At 41.3% G+C, this 22,654-nt stretch overlaps 1 protein-coding gene across 9 annotated transcripts in view; it reads left to right on the top strand.

The window, feature by feature from the left end:
- LOC110504775 (casein kinase I) overlaps positions 1-22,654 on the top strand; it is a 26,795-nt gene extending 4,141 nt beyond the window's left edge. The window contains exons 3-11 of one of the 9 annotated variants that reach the window (XM_036970318.2): positions 5,785-5,911; positions 6,129-6,227; positions 8,512-8,595; positions 11,018-11,157; positions 12,096-12,174; positions 13,120-13,194; positions 13,723-13,829; positions 14,192-14,304; positions 20,736-22,654. In XM_036970318.2, coding sequence (XP_036826213.1) covers positions 5,785-5,911; positions 6,129-6,227; positions 8,512-8,595; positions 11,018-11,157; positions 12,096-12,174; positions 13,120-13,194; positions 13,723-13,829; positions 14,192-14,304; positions 20,736-20,743 — 832 coding nt within the window. In that variant the 3' untranslated portion in view covers positions 20,744-22,654. Of the gene's footprint in view, positions 1-5,784; positions 5,912-6,128; positions 6,228-8,511; positions 8,596-11,017; positions 11,158-12,095; positions 12,184-13,119; positions 13,195-13,722; positions 13,830-14,191; positions 15,030-20,735 lie in introns of all 9 variants that reach the window. The other 8 variants (XM_036970315.2, XM_036970317.2, XM_036970314.2 and 5 more) reach the window with 8 other exon arrangements.

Here is a 22,654-nt window from a genome sequence, read left to right as displayed (position 1 = left end):
GAAACTTTCAAAGTTCTTAATTTTCTGTATTGACTGACCATGTCTTAAAGTAATGATGGACTGTTGTTTCTCTTTGTTTATTTTTAGCTGTTCTTGCCATAATATGGACTTGGTCTTTTACCAAATAGGGCTATCTTCTGTACCCACTTCCTTGTCACCACACAACTGATTGACTCAAATGCATTAAGAAGGAAAGATATTCCACAAATTAACTTTTAACAAGGCACACCTGTTAATTGAAAGGCATTACAGGTGTCTTTCCCATGAAGCTGGTTGAGAGAATGCCAAGAGTGTGCAATGCTCAAGGCAAATGGGTGGCTATTTGAAGAATCTCAAATATATTTGGATTTGTTTAACACTTTTTTGGGTACTACATGATTCCAAATGTGTTATTTCATAGTTTTGATGTCTTCATTATTATGCTACAATGTAGAAAATAGTAAAAATAAAGAAACCCTTGAATGAGTAGGTGTTCTAAAACTTTTGACCGGTAATGTAAATAGAACATATAAAAGCATGAATGGATAACATACCATATATGAGATTGTGAACATAGCTAGATTCTGGTTAAAATGTTGTACCTATTTGTTTCAGGTAGGGCTCTGTCAATGCTGTTTAGGCCTAATGGGTTCATGCCCAGATTTATGCTGGGATATTGCCGTGGTTGAGGGTCAGGGTAATTTTGAATGTTTTTACAAGAAAATGTATTAAACTAGCCAAGTCAGTTAAGAAAAAATTCTTATTTACAATGACGGCCAAACCCGGATGACGCTGGGCCAATTGTGCGCCGCCCTAAAAAACTTCCAATCACAGCCAGATGTGGTACAGCCTGGTTTCGAACCAGGGGCTGTAGTGATGCCTGTCGCACTTAGATGCAGTGCTTCAGACCTCTGCGCCACTTGGGTGCCCTTGATCATTGGGCTCTGGTATTTAGAATGATTTAATAGAAAGATAAGATAAGACTACTGGCCCCTCCATGACCCTTCTGGATAACTTTTTCCCCACCTTCTAACGAGGCCTATTTACGGTGCCTTTGAAAAGTTTTCAGACCCCTTTACTTTGTCCACATTTTGTTACATTACAGCCTTATTTTAAAATAGGTTAAATCAATAAATGTTCTCAGCAACCTACACACAATACCCCATAATGATAAAGGAAAAACAGTATTTTAGACATGTTTTCAAAAGTATTAAAAATAAACATACCTTTTATTTACACAAGTATTTAGACCCTTTGCTATGAGAGTCGACATTGAGCACAGGTGCATCCTGTTTCCATTGATCATCCTTGAGATGATCCTACAACTTGATTGGACTCCACCTGTGGTAAATTCAATTGATTGGACACGATTTGGGACGGCACACGCTTGTCTATTTAAGGTCCCAAAGTTGACAGTGCATGTCACAGCAAAACCCAAGCCATGAGGTTGAAGGAATTGTCAATAGAGCTCCTAGACAGGATTGTGTCGAGGCACATCTGGGGAAGGGTACCAAAAAATGCATTATTGAAGGTCCGCAAGAACACAGTGGCCTCCATCATTCTTAAATGGGAGAAGTTCGGAATCACCAAGACTCTTCCTATGGTGAAGCGTGGTGGCAGCAACATGCTATGGGGATTTTTTTCAGCGGCATGGGCTGGGAGTAGTCCTGATTGAGTCAAAGATGAACAGAGAAAAGTATAGGGAGATCTGTATTTTTAATTTAAAATAAAATTCTCCCCAATTTCGTGGTATCCAATTTCTGGTAGTTACTGTCTTCTCATCGCTACAACTCCCGCACGGACTCGGGAGAAGGGAAGGTTGAGAGCCATGCGTCCTCCGAAACACAACCCAACCAAGCCGCATTGCTTCTTAACACAGCATGCATCCAACCCGGAAGCCAGCCTGCACCAATGTGTCGGAGGAAACAACGTACACCTGGTCAGTGTGCATTGCGCCCGGCCCGCCACGGGAGTCGCTAGTGCGCGATGAGACAAGGATATCCCTGCCGGCCAAACACTCCCTAACCCGGACGATGCTAGGCCAATTGCGCACTCCCCTATGGGCCTCCCGGTCGTGGCCAGCTGCTACAGAGCCTGGGCTCTAACCCAGAGTCTCTGGTGGCACAGCTAGCACTGTGATGCAGTGCATTAGACCACTGCGCCACCCGGGAGGCCCAGTATAGGGAGATCCTTGATGAAATCCTGCTCCAGAGCCCTCAGGACCTCCAACTTGGGGCGATGGGTCATCGTCCAGGAGGACAACGACCCTAAGCACAACGCAGGCTTTGGGACAAGTCTTGGAATGTTCTTGAGTGGCCTAATGTGCAGCAACGCTCTCCATCCAACCTGACAGAGCTTGAGAAGACCTGCAGTGAGGAATGGGAGTAACTCCCCAAATACAGGTGTGCCAAGCTTGTAGTGTCATACCCAAGAATACTTGAAGCTGTAATTGATTCAACAAAGTACTGAGTAAAAAGGGTCTGAATAGTTGTGATTTATGGTTTTTATTTTTAACAAATGTGCAAAAATTTCGAAACCTGTTTTTGCTTTGTCATTATAGAGTGTTGTGCGTAGCTCGAGGGGGAAAAAATATGAAATACATTTTTGAAAAAGGCTCTAATGTAACACAATGTGGGGAAAAGTCAAAGGGGTCTACATACTTTCCGAATGCACTGTATACATTGTTGAATAATATGCACTACCCAACTAGAACAATTTAGACTAGAAATGTTGGGGCTGCCACACTATTTTATCTGCTGTTCTGTACTCTCATAGCCAGTTGTTTGTTTTTAGGTACATCAGCATCTGGCTGGTGCACCTGTCTAGGGACCTTTCTGTTATGCAACTCACCTGACATTTTCTTTCCACAATGAGAGTTGGAAGGTTCAATCTGGAAAGTTCCCCAATGCTTTTCCCCATCTCCTGTTTTCATCACATTTTAATTAGACCTACTTATACCCATTTTCAGACAGAAAATGTGATGTTACATGTAAACAATACAAGGCCATGTTTATGACCCTCTTTCAAACATCCCCTCGTTTAGCTTATTTGCAAGTATACATACCCCTTGCATACATATCGTGGGTAACTGGCAAAGTGGGGGTGTTGGTTAACCATGCAGCTGTTTGCATTTAAAATTAGGGAGGTGTTAAACAATTTTTAATTAGGGAGGTATTCAACACAATTTATGAATTGACCTGCTAAAAAGCAGAGAACCATTCACACAGACCAGTACTTGTTACAGGGTCTGTGAAATTGCAGGAATCATGACTGTCTTTAGGTGGCTTTTATTTTTCCTTTATTTATTTATTTATTTTATACTGCTTTCAGATGTTTGAAAAAGCTGGAAAAATGGTACCACTTAATTGACTGAAGGGTTGTAGAGCCAAGTTATTGAGATGAAAATAATTCCATTATTACCTGCTTCGGGAGCTTGTGCAAACATTTTTATTTTTTTATTTAGCAGATGCTCTTATCCAGACTGGCTTAAACTTAAGTGCCTTGCTCAAGGACACACTGCTCTTAACCACTAGGCTGCCTGCTGCCTCAGAGAGCCCAACTTCCTCTTTAGTAAAGAAGACCATCAACAGATGAAGTCCACTTGAAACCTAGCCAACTGCCGGCTGTGTGTTGGTATATTCAAACTAAGTTGATGCTTGTTGACCAAGGCATGGTGGTTTACTGGTAACCTAATCTCTAGAGCTGCATTCTGTTACTTAGCTACATACAGTGTACAGATAAGACCCATTTTGTGTTGGTTAACTATTCATGGATATGCCCAGCCATTGGCTGTTGGTAGGTAAGGAGGGGGTTGGTGATTTGACATTCTCAAATGTAGGAGGATGCTACCTTCAAGATGTCACGCCACTTGCCTCATTAGCATATTTTTTTTTAATTCTTGTTTTGCATTCTAAAGATTGGCAGGTTTAAATTGTTCTGCATCTGAACTGTCTATAGGAGTGTCGACCGAGAGTCGTCTGTTCAATTGCCCAAATATTAAATGGTGTATTTTTCAATATATATAGAGACCCTTTGAATAAAATAAAATCTATGTAGGCTACTGAGCTTTTCAGATGCTTTAGGCACTGATTTAATAATGAATCAATGTAGCCTAAACAGAAGGAAAATAATATTTTCAAGGAACTAGAAACATTGTATCAACTAACTTAGTCCAGCCAGAAGCTAGTGCTAGCAAATTTACAACATTGTATAAAATATTCTGGGACCTCAGTTTCCCATGCCAGACAGACACAGCTGTCCGCTATTTGCGCTATGCATAGGAAGTAATCAGGTTGGTCTATTTTATGACGTTTCCCCCGGATCAAAGCATGACATGTCCCCCCCCCCCCACACACACACACACTTTCATGCTGAGTGGTTATGTAAAAGGAGAGAGCTGGAAAGATTTTTCAAATAGGCTATGTTAATTAAGGAACTATGGTCATTCTCAATGGATGTAAAACTGACTGTTTGCTTGCTGTTTGAGGCAAAGAAAAAATAACTTTCTTTACTCACCATCACTGGAGCTTTTAAATCAGAAATGGTATCAGATCCCCAAATGGGAACATTTATAGACCTACATTTGCACGTAGGCCAGGTAGCCTAGGCCTACTTCTATGCGTAATCAGGTGCGTGTCCTTACAAGATTGACAGGAACGCGCCAAACAAAAGACAATTTAATAAATTGACAACTCGTAAATTGAATGAAATAATAAACCAAAACCTTTTTCTCACAAGTGTAGCCTAGGTTGTGCGCTTTGCAAACAATGTGTCCACTCCTACAATGACAACAGTGGGACTGTAGTAATAATGTGTTTAATGCGTTAACAGAAATTACCGTAACCAAACACTGGATTATAATTTATAATGCATAGACCTACCAAATTCTAGCACCATACTTTTTGGCTGCCACATGTTGGCTGTTACGCTTATGCTTGGGAGTGCGTGTCCTGGGTGTGTGTAAGCTCATAGAAATGCAGAGTTTGGAACTGTTTACTTTATTCAAAGTGTATTTTCTTTGCTGCCACCATGGACGGTCTTGTGAAAGTGTTATTGACTAACCACACCCGTAGCTAATTCCGCAAACAAGATCTGTCAGAGTAGCAAAATGGCTGTGTCGACTCTTGCAGTACATCATTCCCAGACAATACCTCTTTGTTTAGAGGAATCTTGGACAAGATGGTTGCCTGGCGACTGCTGGCCTGGCAGTCTACTGGAGAAGTGTTGGGAGTCTCTTTGACCTCGAATGGCAGAGCTGTGAGGATTAGACCGACTCTAACTCTGTGCTCTCTAACCCTGTTTCTAGAGAGCTACCCTCATGTAGGTTTTTGCTCCAACCCCAGTTGTAACTAACCTGATTTGACTTATCAACCAGTTAATTATTAGAATCAGGTGTGCTAGATTGGGGTTGGAGTGAACCTACGGGATGGTAGCTCTCCAGGAACGGGGTTGAAGAGCCCTGCTTTAACTATTGTCAGGCCAGCCTAAAAAAAAGAAGCATCTCTGTTAATGATAGCTGAGGCCTCCTATAATAACTCACTGGAGTCCTAGGGTTTGGCATGGAGTTATGACCTCCATACAAACCGTTTTTGTCCTAAAGACTAAAGTTCAACCTCCACAAACATTTTTGCCTCTGGTTTTGAAATATGAGCTTTGACCACACAGAACTGTTGCATTAACGGTTATTTTACATAGGCCTAATAAATTACTCTGCAATTGCTATGTAAAGTTTTACTTAAGAAAACACGGAAATAACATTTTTATGGTTATTATGAATATTGATGCATCTCTGGTGCTGTCTTGCAGGTGGTATGGCCAAGAAAAGGACTACAATGTCCTAGTGATGGACCTGCTGGGACCTAGTCTGGAAGACCTCTTCAACTTCTGCTCGCGCAGGTTCACAATGAAAACTGTACTAATGCTCGCAGACCAGGTAAAACTCAATTTAATCAATGCTCTTTATCTTCCACTTTGGCCCTTTGCTTAACTTTGTCTGGTTACAACAACAAAAAAACATGAATTCTTTATTTGCCAAAAGGAGAATATTACTTGTAAATTTCTCATTCTTATGAAATGTTTGAAAATTGACTAAGAAGACCAGTCTATTTTGAAGTTCTGCGTTAGCTGATTGACCGGCGTTTTCCCCACAGATGATCAGCAGAATCGAGTATGTGCACACAAAGAACTTCATTCACAGAGATATCAAGCCAGACAACTTTTTAATGGGTATTGGCCGTCACTGTAACAAGGTAAGCTTTCAGCAGTTTCCCCCTCCTGAGATGCAGTAAGTGGAGTGAATCTCTGACCTAGTTTCAGTTTTATTTTATACACCATTGTGTGAAGTGATACAAGTAGCCCATATTGTTAATAGAACTCTCTTCTTTTGGTGGTTTCATGTATTTTCTTGTGGAAATATTGACTATCTAATCCTCAGTGAGGTCAATGTGATTAATATATATATATATTTGAATAGGCTTCATGTCCTGGTAATGGACATTTTCAAGGCTAATTGTTTGTGGTTGGTTTAGTCCACTTGTTATGTGGATGGAATTGTTTTGTTAGTCACATTTAAGTACTTTTACAATCAGGTAATACAGGCCCTCTTAGACAGCACCATAGATGTGGATCTGTTTGAGTTCTTAGACAGGACAACAAAAAGGTTTCTGCATGATGTGTAATCCCATTAATTCTTTCCCCTTTGCAGAAAATAATGTTAAGGCGTTTTTGTGATTCTTTTTTCATATACAAACTGTATCTCAAGTTGCCTGATTTGTATTTTGTTTTTAAATAACTCACTATTTTGAGCCCTTGCAGACAGGCAACATTTGGCAAAGTTAAAGCATGATGTGTGTTTTAACATGGACCTATCCACACCAGCTGTGGCTGTCGTTAGTGTTACTTGATATAAACTCATCAGACTAGTCTAATCAAAATGAAACGGTACCTTTTGGGTATTCAAGCATTGAAGCCTGTATTACCATTTTTGGCAGTGCTGTCTGGAATAAGTGTTTACCATTGTGTGTCTGTGTGAATGCCAGCCTAAAGCGTATTTTATTTTTTTCATACACATGAAATTTTTCACTTTGTTTATTTACTGAAATTGAACAACATTATCAAGGGTGCGCATACAATCCTTTTGGATTGCAAGTTCTGACACTGAACTCAATGGATGGGAAGACTGGCATAGCAGTAGCTTCTGCGATCCCCACTCTATCCTCATGTGTAAATCAACTGCCTTTCTCTTCACCTGAACTCACTTTGCATTCTGCTTCCTATCTGCTGTTTTACAATGGTGCTTATATGCCCCTTAGCTTGTGCCCAATAGGGTGGTCGCCTTTCATTTAGGAAGTGTGTTTCTGAAATAGTCTTCATTTGGACATGGCTCCATTGGTGAAAATAAATCTCTGCCAAAGAGCAATTGTTAAACCTTAACCTTAATCCCCCCTCTTAATAGATTGCATGTGAACACTGCACCAACACTAGCTTCCTCTCTATGGTTTGGAGAGTGATACTCCGCTTGTTTTGTTGCTTTGTCCCGGGCTGCTCTATAGAAATCCTCTAATCAAGAGCCACTATCACAAAGGCTGTCCTGTCACGCGTTTCTCGCAGCTGTACTAAATCTACCCTATGTATTGACGGCTACATGCAGATTAGTTCATGCTTCTTTCTTGTACTGCACACTTTTCCTCTATTTGGCGCTGTAGAGCTGCTAATTGCCAGATTGGGCTTTTCCAAAGTCTGCCAAAAGTATTCTACCCTCTTCCTTACTGAAGGTGTCTACTGTTTCAAAGCCGTTTCAAGATAATACAAAAATATATATTTTCAAAAATTGGGGGACACATTGCTTCCTGTGAGATCTCAAGGAGGTGGTGGGTTGGGTGGCTGCATTTTTCAAAGCCTTTTCACGCCTTATTGCTAAATGAGTACCCATGTTAGGGAATGGCCTTCATTATTTGAGTTCTCTTTTAACCCTAGTTGTGCCAGTCAGTCAACTGCGTATTGTGTTCTGCACTCAGGCAGACTGTTGGTCCAAATTTTTAGGATGATTATGGTACAAAGCAATTATACTGTGGCCAATGCTAGCATTAAATGCTAGCATTAAATGCTGCAATATCAAAAAGCCAATGCAAAGTCAAAAAACGCAAAACAGGCTTGGAAATACTGGGCGTTTTTTTACATGAAAGAATAACATCGGGATTGGGCCGTTATATTGTCTTCAATTCTGCCTCTGAAATTGGTATTGCAGTGTGGACTGCATATCCTGCAGGACATCTCCCTCCCGCCACCATCTGCCAAGCCTAAATACTGGCTTGCATCTAAGCCCAGGCTAACTCCTAGGAAGTCCTACCACAGACTCCTCTCTGATTTTAGCTCATGCTTTGCTGGTGGATGAAGGATGGCCTTTGGCTTTCTCTTCCCCTTCTCCTCCCTCTCCTCCCGTTCTTTTTCTGAGCCTTGGTGTTGCCTGTCTGCGCTGGCCTTGTGGGATTGTCAGCAATCCTGTTTGATGCACTGCACCCTCTATTTGTTCAGTGTTTGGAATCTCCAGTGGGGAAGAGGAAAAGAAGCTTGGCTGTTAGTTCTTCTCAGGACCCATCTTTCTCAGGATTAAACCAGGTCTGAAACTACAACCGCCTCTTAATATTCCCCCAAATTCTGTTTGCTTTTGGGATTTATTTTACCCATTTAGGAGTACTACTTTTTTATTTCATTAATTTGGTGAACACCATATTGGCATTAAACCAGACACACATGCTAAACAAATCTAGAGATGAACACCTACTCCAGATTGCAGGGATCTGTGTTTAGGTGGATGAAGGACATATGGTGACTAGTAGTGGAAGATGCTGTCAGATTTTGTGAGGAGGACGTGCTCCTTGTTTGAAGTCGTCACGGCGCCCACTAGGCTAATTTTATCTTTTGGTTTCTTTTCCATTTCCTTGGTGCTGTTTCTTGAGATTTACTTGCCAGTTAAACAGAGGATTATATTTCTCTTGGTTTCACAAATTATTATCTCTTGGGGTTTCAGGATATGTCATCACAGGAAAATGTGTGTTGGCCAAAATGAGCCGACATTGAGTTGAGGGCAATTTTCTTAAATTCCTATAGAATTTTTGTAGGCTCAGCAGTACTGTAGCTACTTGGTTTACTTGACCTGCGTGTAGCATTATAGTGGGTTAACTGCCTTGTTCAGGGGTAGAAAGACAGATTTTTACCTTGTCAGCTTGGGGATTTGATCCAGCAATCTTTCGGTTACTGGCCCAACGCTCTAACCACTAGGCTACCTGCTGACACATGATGAGACGGGAAAAAAATAATGTTTGGAAAATGTAGGACCTGAAAGGCCAGATCGGGGACCAGCCAGGCAGACGGGTGTGGTTAGCTTATGCTTGCTCGCAGATTAGCAGACCTAGAATTAAAAAATGTTCAGTTCCTGTTTTTCAAAGGGGAAGAGAACTTGACTCCTTGAAGGTTAATTAGTAGTATGGCTTTGCAACCAGAATCCTCAGTCTGAAACTCTTCTGATGAAACATACTTTGACTTTTAAAAGTATCTAGGTTTGTGCTGCTTTGTTTCACAGTTTGCTTGGTTAGAGTGGGCCTGTGAAGTCTTTGGTTGCTTTTGAAACGGTTGTGAATGTTCAGGTAAATGTTGTTGAAGATTGAACTAAGAACCAACTAAGAACCAAAATTCAAAGAAATGGAGTGACTCAGCATGTTAGAGTTGAAACCAACATGTAGCCTATTTTGAAAGTCATTGGCTTGTCAGATACAGTTCTGATGTTGAAGTATCATTTGCAAGGTAACTGACCACCCATTTCCAGTGACCTTGAATATTAGCAGATGGAGAAGAAAATGGGATGCTTTTCATCAGAACAAGTATTTTTTTTGGTGAAATTGTCCTCCACACATTGGATAGATTGTGTATTTGGACCACATTCTCATTTCTACTGATGGTTCAAATGATGAAACTAAGTTTCATCAATCCTTCGACTGTACGCATTGCTCATGCAAGTGCTGTAGTGTAATGGTTGGCTTATTTTCACATTTAAAAAAACTCACTTACCATTTATGTAGTTCTTAAGGACCTAGACCTAGGGGAAGTCAGTGAATGTTCAAATGTCTTACCAGATAGCAGCTTACTTCAACTTAACACTTCCTTGATTTTTTATTTCAGCTCTACAGGTTTAATGGAAGCTCCTCCAGCCCCTGCTTTTGTTCTGTGAACACTGGAAAATGCTATTTAGAGTGGCCATTGTCCTCGCTACGTTGTGTATTTATAGACTCTGAAATGTTTCATTCTGCCTGCAATGTTGCTATTGAACACCAGCTGAAGGTATATCAGGGTAGAGGACAAAGCTGCAAGTTAATGAATACTGCGGAAAAGGGAGTGTTACTTAGATTACAGCAAGTGGACGGTTGCGTGTGAAACTGCCTTTCTTCCCGGCCTGACTTTTCAGATCGAAGCGTCACAATATAACGTTCCGATAGGCATAGACGGGAGGAAATAAGGTCTGAATCCCCAGCTGAGCCAAGCAGGCATAGGCACGGCTGAGTGGATCCGCCAGTCCGGTCACTGCTGCCTCAGTGAAAAACGTCTGTTGGGTGAGGCACTCAGGGACTGCAATCTGCAGTTGTGTGTGGGCAGTAGAGTGGAGAAGTATGGCAGGCAGTCAACAAATGAGATCATTCCGATCTGAGACAAGACTGTGATGGCCGGGGCTTTCAACAACCATAAAGAGCTGTTAGCAGGCAGGGAGCTATTAGTGAATGAAAACCTTCGTGAGTTTGCTGCAGAGATTCCATCTGACTCTGACCCCTGGGTGTTCCCTGATCCTGCCAGCACAGTTTTCATAGATAATAAGCGGGGGCCTTGAGGATGGCTGCCTCGCTAGTAAAATGGTACCACGGAGCTGAGCAGGATATTTGAAGAGTAGACCCATGATCTCGCACAGTGGCAGCCTCCATTTTGTCAATCGTTCCCTGTGAATCAGGATATTTCTAAAATGTCAATGTTTTTCTTTCCCCCATCCTTTCAGTTGTTCCTCATCGACTTTGGTCTGGCCAAAAAATACCGGGACAACAGGACACGACAGCACATACCTTACCGAGAAGACAAGAATCTCACCGGCACAGCACGCTATGCCAGCATCAACGCGCACCTGGGCATTGAGCAGAGGTAAGAGATCACCACCCAGTAACTATAGTCATCTGGAATCTAGTTCAGCCTTCGCTGGATATTCTCTTCTCACTCCTTATCGTTTGCACGCTTTCAGCCGGAGTGATAGGATTCCTATGGCTTAATATAGAGGTTAATGTCTTTTCTGCACTTCATGCCACATTTTTGAGTGGCATGAAGGAGCTTTTGATGTTCAGACTGTGTGTTCCAGCTGTGGCTGCAAGCTGGCTCTCTAAGGACTTGCCCTCATGATGACCAAGCTGCACTCATTGGTCGTGTTAGAATCTAGCCTCCACCAACAGCTTGGCTGACCCAGAATCCTAATTTTGACAAACAGGGCTGTGTGATTTAGCCAGTCATGCTTCCATTATATACAAACTCTGCATTGAGCTGTACAGTAGGCATGGAAGTCCAAGACTAGATGTTTTTATTTTACTTGTATTGCATATTACAGCAACGTAAGCGTGCAGTAATATTCTTTAAACCTTTGATACGTTGTGAGCATTGACTTTCGTAATAAGATAGAATTCAACATTGCTAGAAATCCTTTTGTTCCTGTCTAAACAGGCTTTTTATGAATGCTGGTTTATGTCTTTTGAAGCATTCAGTTGGGATATAAAAAACGTTATGTGGCTTCTCTACTGAGCCGTGCTCCAAAAACAAAATATGTGAAGTAGTGGAGAAGGATTGCCTTCTGTTGAAACACCGTAACAGGATAGACATCCCACCCTCTAATTCAAGTGAATTATTCAATGACAGTCCCTGCTTGCACTTTACCAGTTAAATGCTATGTCACTGGTCTGAAAGTTAGTGTACAGCTTAGCCATTACAATTACCAAGGGCCTTGAGATTAATGTCAAATGTGTTGCTCTTGAACCAACCGGGATGTTACCTTTTTACGTGCTGAATGCCAAATGTCTCTGCTTGTTTGTTTCCAGTCGCCGAGATGACATGGAGTCGCTAGGCTACGTCCTGATGTACTTCAACAGAACCAGCCTGCCCTGGCAGGGTCTAAAGGTAGGCCAGGCAGGTACTCTAGGGCTCCCAGTCCACTATATAAGTGGTTCATATTTCACCAACTCACATTGAAACCAACTTGTTCGCTCGCCACAGCTTTTCCTCCATGATTCTGCTACTAGATTCCCCCCCCCCCCTTAATAAAATAAACTGATTGTCAGCTGTCTCCATAACTTGATTTCAGATTATTTACCATTTTTATGACTTATTTGCATGTTTTATTTTATAGTTGGATTCTCTGACAACTTCAGGAATTAAATCGTTTAGCATGACATAATATGCCTTGTACAATGCAGAATGTTAGCTAGTTTTGTAGATAACCCCTAATGTTCCATTCAAGTTGTAGTGTTGAGGTCAGCTACTTCCCAAAGGTTTAGCTAGATACCTTTTTAATAAATACTCCAGAGATATGGGGTGCCTTGAGTGTACTCAGTTATATGCTTTTGTAAAGTCACCAAGACTTGCATTTGCAGCATAATGCGCCTTCCCCTTTTCTGACGCTACAAGGGTTAAATAGGGAACACGAGAGATCTGTGCTGTGTGTTAATGTAATTGCATGGAACAGCAGCCTACAGTGATAGAAACTCAAGTCCTCAGCAAGGTGTTAGGTACATACCTACAGAACCAAGCCATTCTTCATATACATACAGCCCCAGTTGCCCGGCCTATCAAGATAGCCTATGTCACAAAACACTATGTACACATATTTGTATTACTGAGAAAAATACGAAACTTCCTCAAATGCCCCAATATTTTCCTGAATATTTCCCTTAGGTGGCTCTTTCACGGTGCTGTAAGTCACATCAGGCCAAACTAATACATTACATTCTGTATGGACCACTGACCTCACCGGCAGTGACAAGCTTGTGTGTGTTGAGAAATTGCAAAGGGTAGTGTTAAACTGTGGTGCACAACATTTTCATTTCTCGCCCACATGTTCCACAGGCTGCCACAAAGAAACAGAAGTACGAGAAGATTAGCGAGAAGAAGATGTCCACTCCAGTCGAGGTTTTGTGTAAGGTGAGTGAACATAGAAGAATCAACCTGGCACGCCCACCAGCGGACTGAGTTAGTCCTATTTATATTTGGTGCCTCCGGGTCAGAAAGGTAGATGCTTACTATGGAAGTCCTTGAGTAGCCACATCTGCCAGTGAAGTACGAGCCTGTTTGAAGGAGTTCTAAAGGCTGTCTTGTAGCGTACGCGAGTAGAGATGTTGGCTGGTGTCACTAATCTAATCCAGTCTTTAAATAGTGGCTGTTATGCATCCATCACCTTGGACCTGAAAGCATGATGGCCATTGCTCATTAAAATACTTAAGTAGCTGGCTGAGAGAGTGTGCTGCTAAACCTGATGCCTTGCATTAGGCTGTGGACTAACTTGTGAAACACGCTCGCTCTTTTCTTTCGTTAACTTGCCTTACCAGAACGCATCTCAAGAGTATTTTTAGGCACCGACTGTCATGGTAAATAATGTATACATGACCGTAAGCCAGACAGTTGGGCATGGATCGATAGATAACCTTCCTACTTTCCTGCGGTTGTTTCCAGGGTTTCCCAGCAGAGTTCGCCATGTACCTGAACTACTGCCGTGGGCTGCGGTTCGAGGAGGCGCCTGACTACATGTACCTGCGTCAGCTGTTCCGCATTCTCTTCAGGTGCTTGTAATTTCTCAACCTCTAACATGAACCTCTCTGTCCCCAAGGGAGCTGAAACGCGCGTGCACCAAATCACATGTTTCTCTCACTGTCAAGACCCACGAGGCAGGAAAAATGAATTGGTTGCATTGCATGTAAAGCATATGGAGTCCTTAAGGTGTACTAGACGTTAATAATGAAGTGTTCTTTATGAAACAACAGTGAAAGGAGCAACTTCTATAGACCTGTGTTTTTCATTTAGTCTCTTTCTGCTTTTATGTATGTTTAGGCTGAAAACAAGTTGTCCTTTGGCAGCAGTAAAGAGTTGATGAATATAGGTGAGCTCAGTGTGACTGCATGTCTGAAAGTGTCTGTTTGTCCAGGACTTTGAACCACCAGTACGACTACACGTTTGACTGGACGATGCTGAAGCAGAAAGCAGCCCAGCAGGCTGCGTCCTCAGGGGGACAGGGGCAACCGGCACAAACTCCCTCAGGCAAGCAAACTGACAAACCCAAGAGTAACATGAAAGGTTAGTAGCAAAAAGCCAAGCGACGTTTCAAGTGCAAAAATGGAGACGCCAATTGCTTTCATTTTCGTTCCCCCTTCAAAGTGCTTGGGAGAAAAAAGGGAAAAAAAAGTGGATTTGGAACATTATTAACTCCCAGCGGATTAATGAGACCACAAACAACACAACAGTGTTAGTTCGAGGAGGCCCCTGAAAGATAAAGAGAAATTCAATTGGTCTGTCTTGCAGATGCAAAGACGTCCTTGGGAAATTTGACTACTAACTTTGTACCCCAATGTCTTTTATTCTTCTCTGGGACAAAGGGTTGTGGCTTTATTATCTTCTGTGGATGTTAAAATTGATTTCCCTCTTGAATTAACCCCTTCTCTAAATTATGTACGATTGACTCTTGATTTCTCGCAATCATTGTTCCTGGATCGAACACTTGTTAATCGTTATTGTAATGCTCTCAGATACAGTGGGAGTGAGATTCTAGCCACACACTGCACACACATGTATGATACCATTGTTCATGGTAATAAATGGCCACCTGTTTTGATGTGGATTTTAGTGCTCATGTGATGTGACTCTTGAATAACCTCTTTTAATTCCAGTCTCTCCCCTCCCTCTCGTAGAGGGTATCCCGGGTGCCCAGGGTTGATGGCAGAGGAGTCAACCCAATTTTTCAAAAAACCTGAAGCCGTTTTCATCAGGTGATGACTAGGATTTCCACAGGGATTAGGCAATAGCCCATTTAAGTGTGTAATCTCTGGCATGAAATTGCAGAGCAGCCTTCCACTTGACCTGTATTGGTAGTAAAAGGAACGCGTATACCAAGTCAATGCCTCACCCCCCTTTACTTAAAACCACCATAGTGGTGGTGTTTTATTTGTCCCTACCCCAAATTAAACAGCGACTTCGCCTAAGATGCAATTTATCATTTTCAAAATGGCGTATGTGGCATCGATTTGAGTCAAACATTGATTATAGTGTCAAAATTCACTACAAAGTGTAAATAGGATCATTTTGGTCTTAGTCTTGTCCAATATTGAGATTTGAGAGATGATAGGAAAGAATTATGATAAATAATGAAGGGTACCGTAACATTTTCCGTGGGTTGGGTTTATTTTAATCCTACCCACAGCTGCCAGCACCCAAGTAATCATCAATTCAGAGCGCAGCGGCACACTACCTGATCATAATGCACATGGTTAATTTAATGACATTCGATATCCCAATGGGGTTAGTTAATTAAGGACCATCAGTAAATTACACAATGTTAATGGGACAATATTTTAAAAAGTTGAACTCCAAATTTCAATGACTTAAAAACCTTCAACTAAATTGCAGAAATTCATATACAATTATTGAAAGCATTTAATGAGAAAAGATGTGCAACATAAATATTGTCCCATTTTGCATTGTGTAATCTATTGACGGTCCCTAACTATCCCCAGAGATGGGCTATCCAAAGTTTAACCAAATTTGCCATGGTCACACAACAACAGGCTGAATCGAATTGTCTAAATAAATTGGCTAACTCTTCCCACCTGTGAACACCCACATGAAACTAACTCACGTTTGAATTCAGTTATGGCCGCTAGCATTTCTTAATGAACCAAATCTAAAATGAGGCCAAATCAGGAAGTGTAGTTGCCCTTTAAACCATAGCTGTCACATTGGCCCAGAACTCACTGCTCCACACACACCATGTGTTTGTGCGCACGGCGCATGGAGGACTCAAATGAAGCCCTCCCACGTGTATTAGTCCATAAGTGCCTGGTTCCAACATTTTAGGCAGGGCTGAATTAAATTCTCAATACACAATCGGATTAAGTATTTATTAGACAAATGTTTTGGGTTTGAATGCAGGTTGATTGGGGAGAAAGAATGCCCATGTAAATGGGTGGTAAAATGGGTGACGTGACCTGGATGGCACCCCTGAGAGGGCTCAGTGTATCGGTCCTGCTCTTCCCCAGCACTCCAGCCCCTCTGACTTAGCACATTACATTTTCTGCTCCTCTACCATTTTGTTTGTGTGACGTATTGTTGGTTAAACCGTGTTTCGAACAGGGCTTCCTGTGGCTTATATTTACTGTGGGTTACAGTTTTTTTTGTATTAGATGTTCTCTCGATGACGTCAGGCAAATCATTTTTGGCCCGACTTATACCAGTGCTGTGTCTTCACTGCCGAGAAGAGCTTTGAAATCCATTAAATATGAATAGGAAATCAAAGCACAAGGACTCTCTATGCCCCCCCCCCCTCCCTCTTTCAAGGAACATCCCACGTGATGGCACTGAACAAGTGCTGTGAGGGGCTAGTTATAAATATGATTTTGCTGATGACGTGGTATTGGTCTAATCCATTGTGTACATGGTGTCTGTTTTAGTATGTGGACTCCATGCACACAGTAGCCTGCAGCACAGTTGAGCTCTGCTTATGTGCCTTTCATGCAGGGGTGGAGAAATCAAAGTTTTTCCTCTGGAACTGATAAAAAAAATACCTTTGTAAATGGGCCCCCAGCCTTTTTATCTCATGTTTTTGTTATGAAGATGTATAGAAAGGACATGTTATTTCCTGGTCTGGTGGTTAGTGTTCTCTCCTGCAAGCTGTCCATTTAAGATAACACTGCCAGTGAAGGTGCTGAGTACCCACAGCCAGAAATTTAAATAGCCGAGCTCTGGCTTATTGAAGCTTGAAAGAACTTGCTGGTTTCTTGGATACCAGTTTGACTTGGCCACACTTAGCCTTGTAATAATGGAAACGTTGTTAATGTGAATTTGCATTTCAGCCCTCCTGTTTTGCCCAATGGCCTTGTATTATATGATATTTGTTTAGAGCAAGCCACGTTGACAATCAGGCAAACACAAGTAGCCAAAGCTCAAAGCAAACTCCATTAACCCAGCCATACTCAAAACATTTTGATGATCGCTTGGTCTTTAGTGTCTGTAAGGCCTAAATATCATCACCATGCTGCTGTGAAGTCTCCTTAAGGCTATTTTCTATATTAGAAGAGGCTTGATCTGTTAAGGGTTTGCATATGGAGAATTGAGCTGCCCTTTCACCCCTGTGAGTGAGACTTGTCTGTTGCATCAGCTGGCCCCTACAGACACTTAAAACGCCAGGAACATCCGTCAGATCCGTGTTAGGTTTTGAATTGAACCAACAATTCACATTGAGCGAAAGCTGCAGACCATTTCATGTGTAATTAAGACCCATTACTTTTGCTTATTTGCATGGTGGATTAATCCTCTGACTCTGTAGACACCCTCCCATGTCATCCCTGCAGCAAAACTACCTTTCCTTTGAGTCAAACCACATTGGAGGGTACAGCTGTAGAGGAACGTGATTCGTGAGAGCTTGTGTCAAAAATGCTTCTCAAATCACTCAGATCTGATGAGATCATGTCCCGACTTGCGCTGCACTCATTTAACCTCTCTGGGATATATGGGACGGTAGTGTCCCACCTCGCCAACAGCCAGTGAAAGTGCAGGGCGCCAAATTCAAAACGACAATCTCATAATTAAAATTTCTCAAGCATACAAGTATTTTACACCATTTTAAAGATAAAATTCTCATTCATCTAGCCACAGTGTCTGTTTTCAAAAAGGCTTTACAGCGAAAGCACCACAAACTATTGTCAAGTCACAGAAAACCACAGCCATTTTTCCAGCCAAAGAGAGGAGTCACAAAAAGCAGAAGAAGAGATACAATTAATCACTAACCTTTGATGATCTTCATCAATGACACTCATAGGACTTAATGTAACACAATACATGTATGTTTTGTTTGCTAAAGTGCATATTTATATCAAAAAAATCTAATTTTACATTGGCGCGTTACGGTCAGTAGTTCCAAAAGCATCCGGTGATTGTGCAGAGAGCCACATCAATTTACAGAAATACTCATAAATGTTGATGAAAATGAAAGTGTTATACATGGAATTAGATATACTTCTCCTTAACCTTTTGTGATTAGGGGGCAGTATTTTCATTTTTGGAAAAATAACGTTCCCGTAGTAAACAGGATATTTTGTCAGGACAAGATGCTAGAATATGCATATAATTGACAGCTTAGGATAGAAAATACTAACGTTTCCAAAACTGTAAAAATATTGTCTGTGTATAACAGAACTGATATTGCAGGCGAAAGCCTGAGAAAAATCCAATCCGGAAGTGACTCATCTTTTGAAAGCTCTGCGTTCCAATGCGTCCCTATTGAGCAGTGAATGGGCTATCAACCAGATTACTTTTTCTCTGTATTCCCCAAGGTGTCTACAGCATTGTGACGTAGTTTTACGCATTTATGTTGAAGAATACCCGTAAGCGGCTACATTGCGCAAGTGGTCACCTGATGGCTCTTGAGTGATTCTTGCGTAAAATACAGGGGTAGCCATTATTACAATCGGTCCTACTGAAAAACCAATTGTCCCAGTGGATATATTATCGAATAGATATTTGAAAAACACCTTGAGGATTGATTATAAACAACGTTTGCCATGTTTCTGTCGATATTATGGAGCTAATTTTGAATATTTTTTGGCGTTTTCGTGACTGCAATTTCCGGGCGATTTCTCAGCCAAACGGAGCTATTTCGCCTACAAAAATAATATTTTTGGAAAAAAGGAGCCATTGGCTATCTAACTGGGAGTCTCGTGAGTGAAATTTTAATTTGATTGCTTTTCTGATTTCCGTGACCAAGTTACCTGCTGCTAGCTGGACAAAATGCTATGTTAGGCTATCGATAAACTTACACAAATGCTTGTCTAGCTTTGGCTGTAAAGCATATTTTGAAAATCTGAGATGACAGGGTGATTAACAAAAGGCTAAGCTGTGTCTCAATATATTTAACTTGTGATTTTCATGAATAGGAATAATAGCATTATAAATATTCACTTACCTTTGATGATCTTCATCAGAATGCACTCTCAAGAATCCCAGTTCCACAATAAATGGTTGATTTGTTAGATAAAGTTCATAATTTATGTCCAAATAACTCATGTTTGGTAAACAAATCCAAACGCGTGTTCAGGTCCAGCTGAACGTCGGACGAAAAGTTCCAAAAGTTATATTACAGGTCGTAGAAACTTGTCAAACTAAGTATAGAATCAATCTTTAGGATGTGTTTATCATAAATCTTCAATAATGTTCCAACCGGAGAATTCCATCGTCTGTAGAAAAGCAATGGAACGAGAGCTAACTCTCCCGTGACCGTGCCTCACGAGCATGTGGCACTCTGCCAGACACCTGGCTCAAATCCCCTCTCATTTGCCCCCCCCCCCCCCCCACTTCGCAGTAGACGCCTCAAACAAAGTTCTAAAGACTGACATCTAGTGGAAGCCTTAGGAAGTGCAATATGACCCCATTTACACTGTTTATTGGAATGGCAAAGAGTTGAAAAATTACAAACCTCAGATTTCTCACTTCCTGGTTGGATTTTTCTCAGGTTTTTGCCTGCCATATGAGTTCTGTTATACTCAGACATCATTCAAACAGTTTTAGAAACTTCAGAGTGTTTTCTATCCAATACGACTAATAATATGCATATATTAGCATCTGGGTCAGAGTAGCAGGCAGTTTACTCTGGGCACCTTATTCATCCAAGCTACTCAATACTGCCCCCGTCAGTCACCAAGAAGTTAAACCCACTGGATGAGGCTCGGCATGCATCATCAATGGGCGAAGGCTTGCTTGAGGAAGACAAGATTGTAGGAGCCCATAAGAAAGATGAAGGAATCCTCACATATTTTAGGATTGTTGTGCCCATGTTTCTGTCCTGTGGATTGGCGCCTCTCTAAAGGCCAACTGCTGCATGGGTGTGCTGCATGTAATTGGTTAATGGCTGTCTTTAAAGGTTACCTTCCACTGCAGACAAGTATGAAGGAAGTGTGGCTCACATAAGCAGGCCACATCCCTATTTGTCTTTTAACTGTTTTTGTTTGATCTGTGTAACGTTGCCCTTTCAAATAGGTTTATTGATAAGCCGCATTGTTTCCTTCATGACCGTTCCACTAGTGTCTGTCTGTACTCACTCCCTGGTACACTACACAGCTGCTGCTGTCACCTGTGCTAGTTGTGAACATCTATACCCACTCCCCGGCACACTACACAGCTGCTGTTGTCTCCTGTGCTAGTTGTGAACCTCTTAAGCTGAAGCGGTGGTTAATGTTTTCATTACAGGAGGCTCAGAGTAAAGGCTGCATAAATGTTTGATTCCCCCATCTCAGGCACTTTGCAGCAGCAGGTCCCAGCTTTGCTGCAGAGCGGGACTGGTGACTGGGCACTTTTATGTTACAGGGATGGAAAATTGCAGTGACTTAGTTGGCCTCGTTTATAGCAGTCGCTCAACCCTGTTTGATAACCTGTTCTACTTGATGTCTAACCAATGGCCCCTCTCTGTCTCTTCGTTTGTCTTGCAGGTTTCTGAGCAGTAAGACAATGAAAGGAAGCAGAGCAGAGTGGCCGTAGCAGGATTTGCCTTCCAATCACACCCCGGCATCTAGGATCAAATTCACCAGAACCTGCCAGGCATTGTGGGCAACCCTTTTTTCCTGTTAAAGAACTTTCCTTCCATATACTATATATGTAATCGCTCTATATAGATAACATGCTCTGCATATATCTATATATTGGTATGTATATACTATATCCACACAGAAAGCAGGCTTGGTATGGAATTTTCCGAAGCTGTAGCCTTCTCTATTGTCCAGTCCCTGAAGATTTTTTGTTTCTTCAAAACGGAAAACTAAGAAATGGTTGGCTCACTGCGGATGTTTGCACCTGCCAATACTTTCCCCTTGATACTTTCTCCCTCTGAGAGCTGCTGTTTGGGTGCCTCCCTCACCTCATGGCTGCCTGTCAGAGCAGCTTTGCCCCCATTCCCTCTGTCACCGAGTGTGGCATGATGACCCAGACACACGTCAGTCAGATTGAACATTTGAAACAACCATTTTCTCTTCCTTATTCAACTTTTTTCCCTCATCCTCAAGCAAAATGAAAGATGTAATCTGAAACTGTTTCCTTTATGAAAAGGTAATTAAGATTCTGCCTGCAGATATGTGCTAGAAGAGCTTCTAATGTGAAGATGAAAACACTAGGTTTCTCTTTAGAATGCTGCATTAATATTGTACTTCTGAAGTCTCAAACAACGAATAAAAAATATGAACTCCACAAAAGCATATTCATTATAAATTAGGCACCACTTGACTAAACCTGTTTGTAAATTGCTTAGAAAAAATGATGCATCAATGAATTTATTTTGAAAATGTTTTCGTTTTATGTAATTGCTATGATGGATGGCCTCAATGTTCCGTTTTTGAGACAGACAAACTTGCTCACTCCACCCGCCCTTCCTGTTATTATATATATATATATATATATATATATATATATATATATATATATATATATATATATATATATATATATATATATATATATATATATACATACACACACTTTTTTTTAAATCAGAACTTTTTTTTCTTTCTGTTTTATAGTCGTCTTTCCCTGTATTGAATTGATCATTTTGGGGAAAGGGTGTTTTTGTTACTTTCTAAGGGGAAGCAGATCCTGTTGTAAAATACTCTGGGACTTTCTCTCTGCAACTACATATTGCTGCTGCATAGAGTAGCAACCGTTTCCTAATTTTCCTTTTTTTTTTTTATTGCGAAGAAAGTGTTGGAGGGTTTATTTTTTTTTATATACTTTGAGTCTTGTAAGGCAAGTACCATTTGGATTTCAGTCAGCCTGTAGTCACAACAGATGTACACCAGGGGCAGTTTGCCCCATTCCCCCCCCCCCCATCATTATTCCCCCTGACCCAGCATTAGCTATTTTACAGCTGGACGTTCTATAAAAGTGTAATTTATTCCCTTTTAGCATGTCAGAATAAATTCAAATGACTTGTCAGCACCACTGTCCCAGTCTGTAATTTGAAGAACACACTGACTTCTTATGCCTTATGCCTGGATGATGATGATGGCTGTTGAAGAAGAAAAAAAAAAGAAGCATTTTTTTTGCTTTCCATTTGCTTGTCTTTACACATTTACCTGTTGACTACCACACAACCTTAGTATTGTAAGCATTTGGAAACTGGAGACATCGGCAGGATTGGGGATAAATAAGGAAAGACTTTCTTTCAAAGATATCAGACTCCGATTGCTCTAGACAAAGGGACACATTTGTGGAAATGGTCTAAAAAGGTATTGCTGTAATCTAGAAAAAGCAGTTCCTGGTAAATGATGTTGGTGGGTAGTTGTAGGTGCTTGTGGTGGTGTTTTGAAAAAAAAATCTTCCAGGATTTATATCTGTAAATATTAAAATGGCTTCAAATGGC

Source organism: Oncorhynchus mykiss, chromosome 25 (assembly GCF_057628025.1).
Source record: "Oncorhynchus mykiss isolate SJ-2025 chromosome 25, ASM5762802v1, whole genome shotgun sequence".
NCBI classification, from domain to species: domain Eukaryota; kingdom Metazoa; phylum Chordata; class Actinopteri; order Salmoniformes; family Salmonidae; genus Oncorhynchus; species Oncorhynchus mykiss.
The sequence above is the reverse complement of the archived record's forward strand: the minus strand, read 5'-3'. Positions and strand labels throughout refer to the sequence as shown.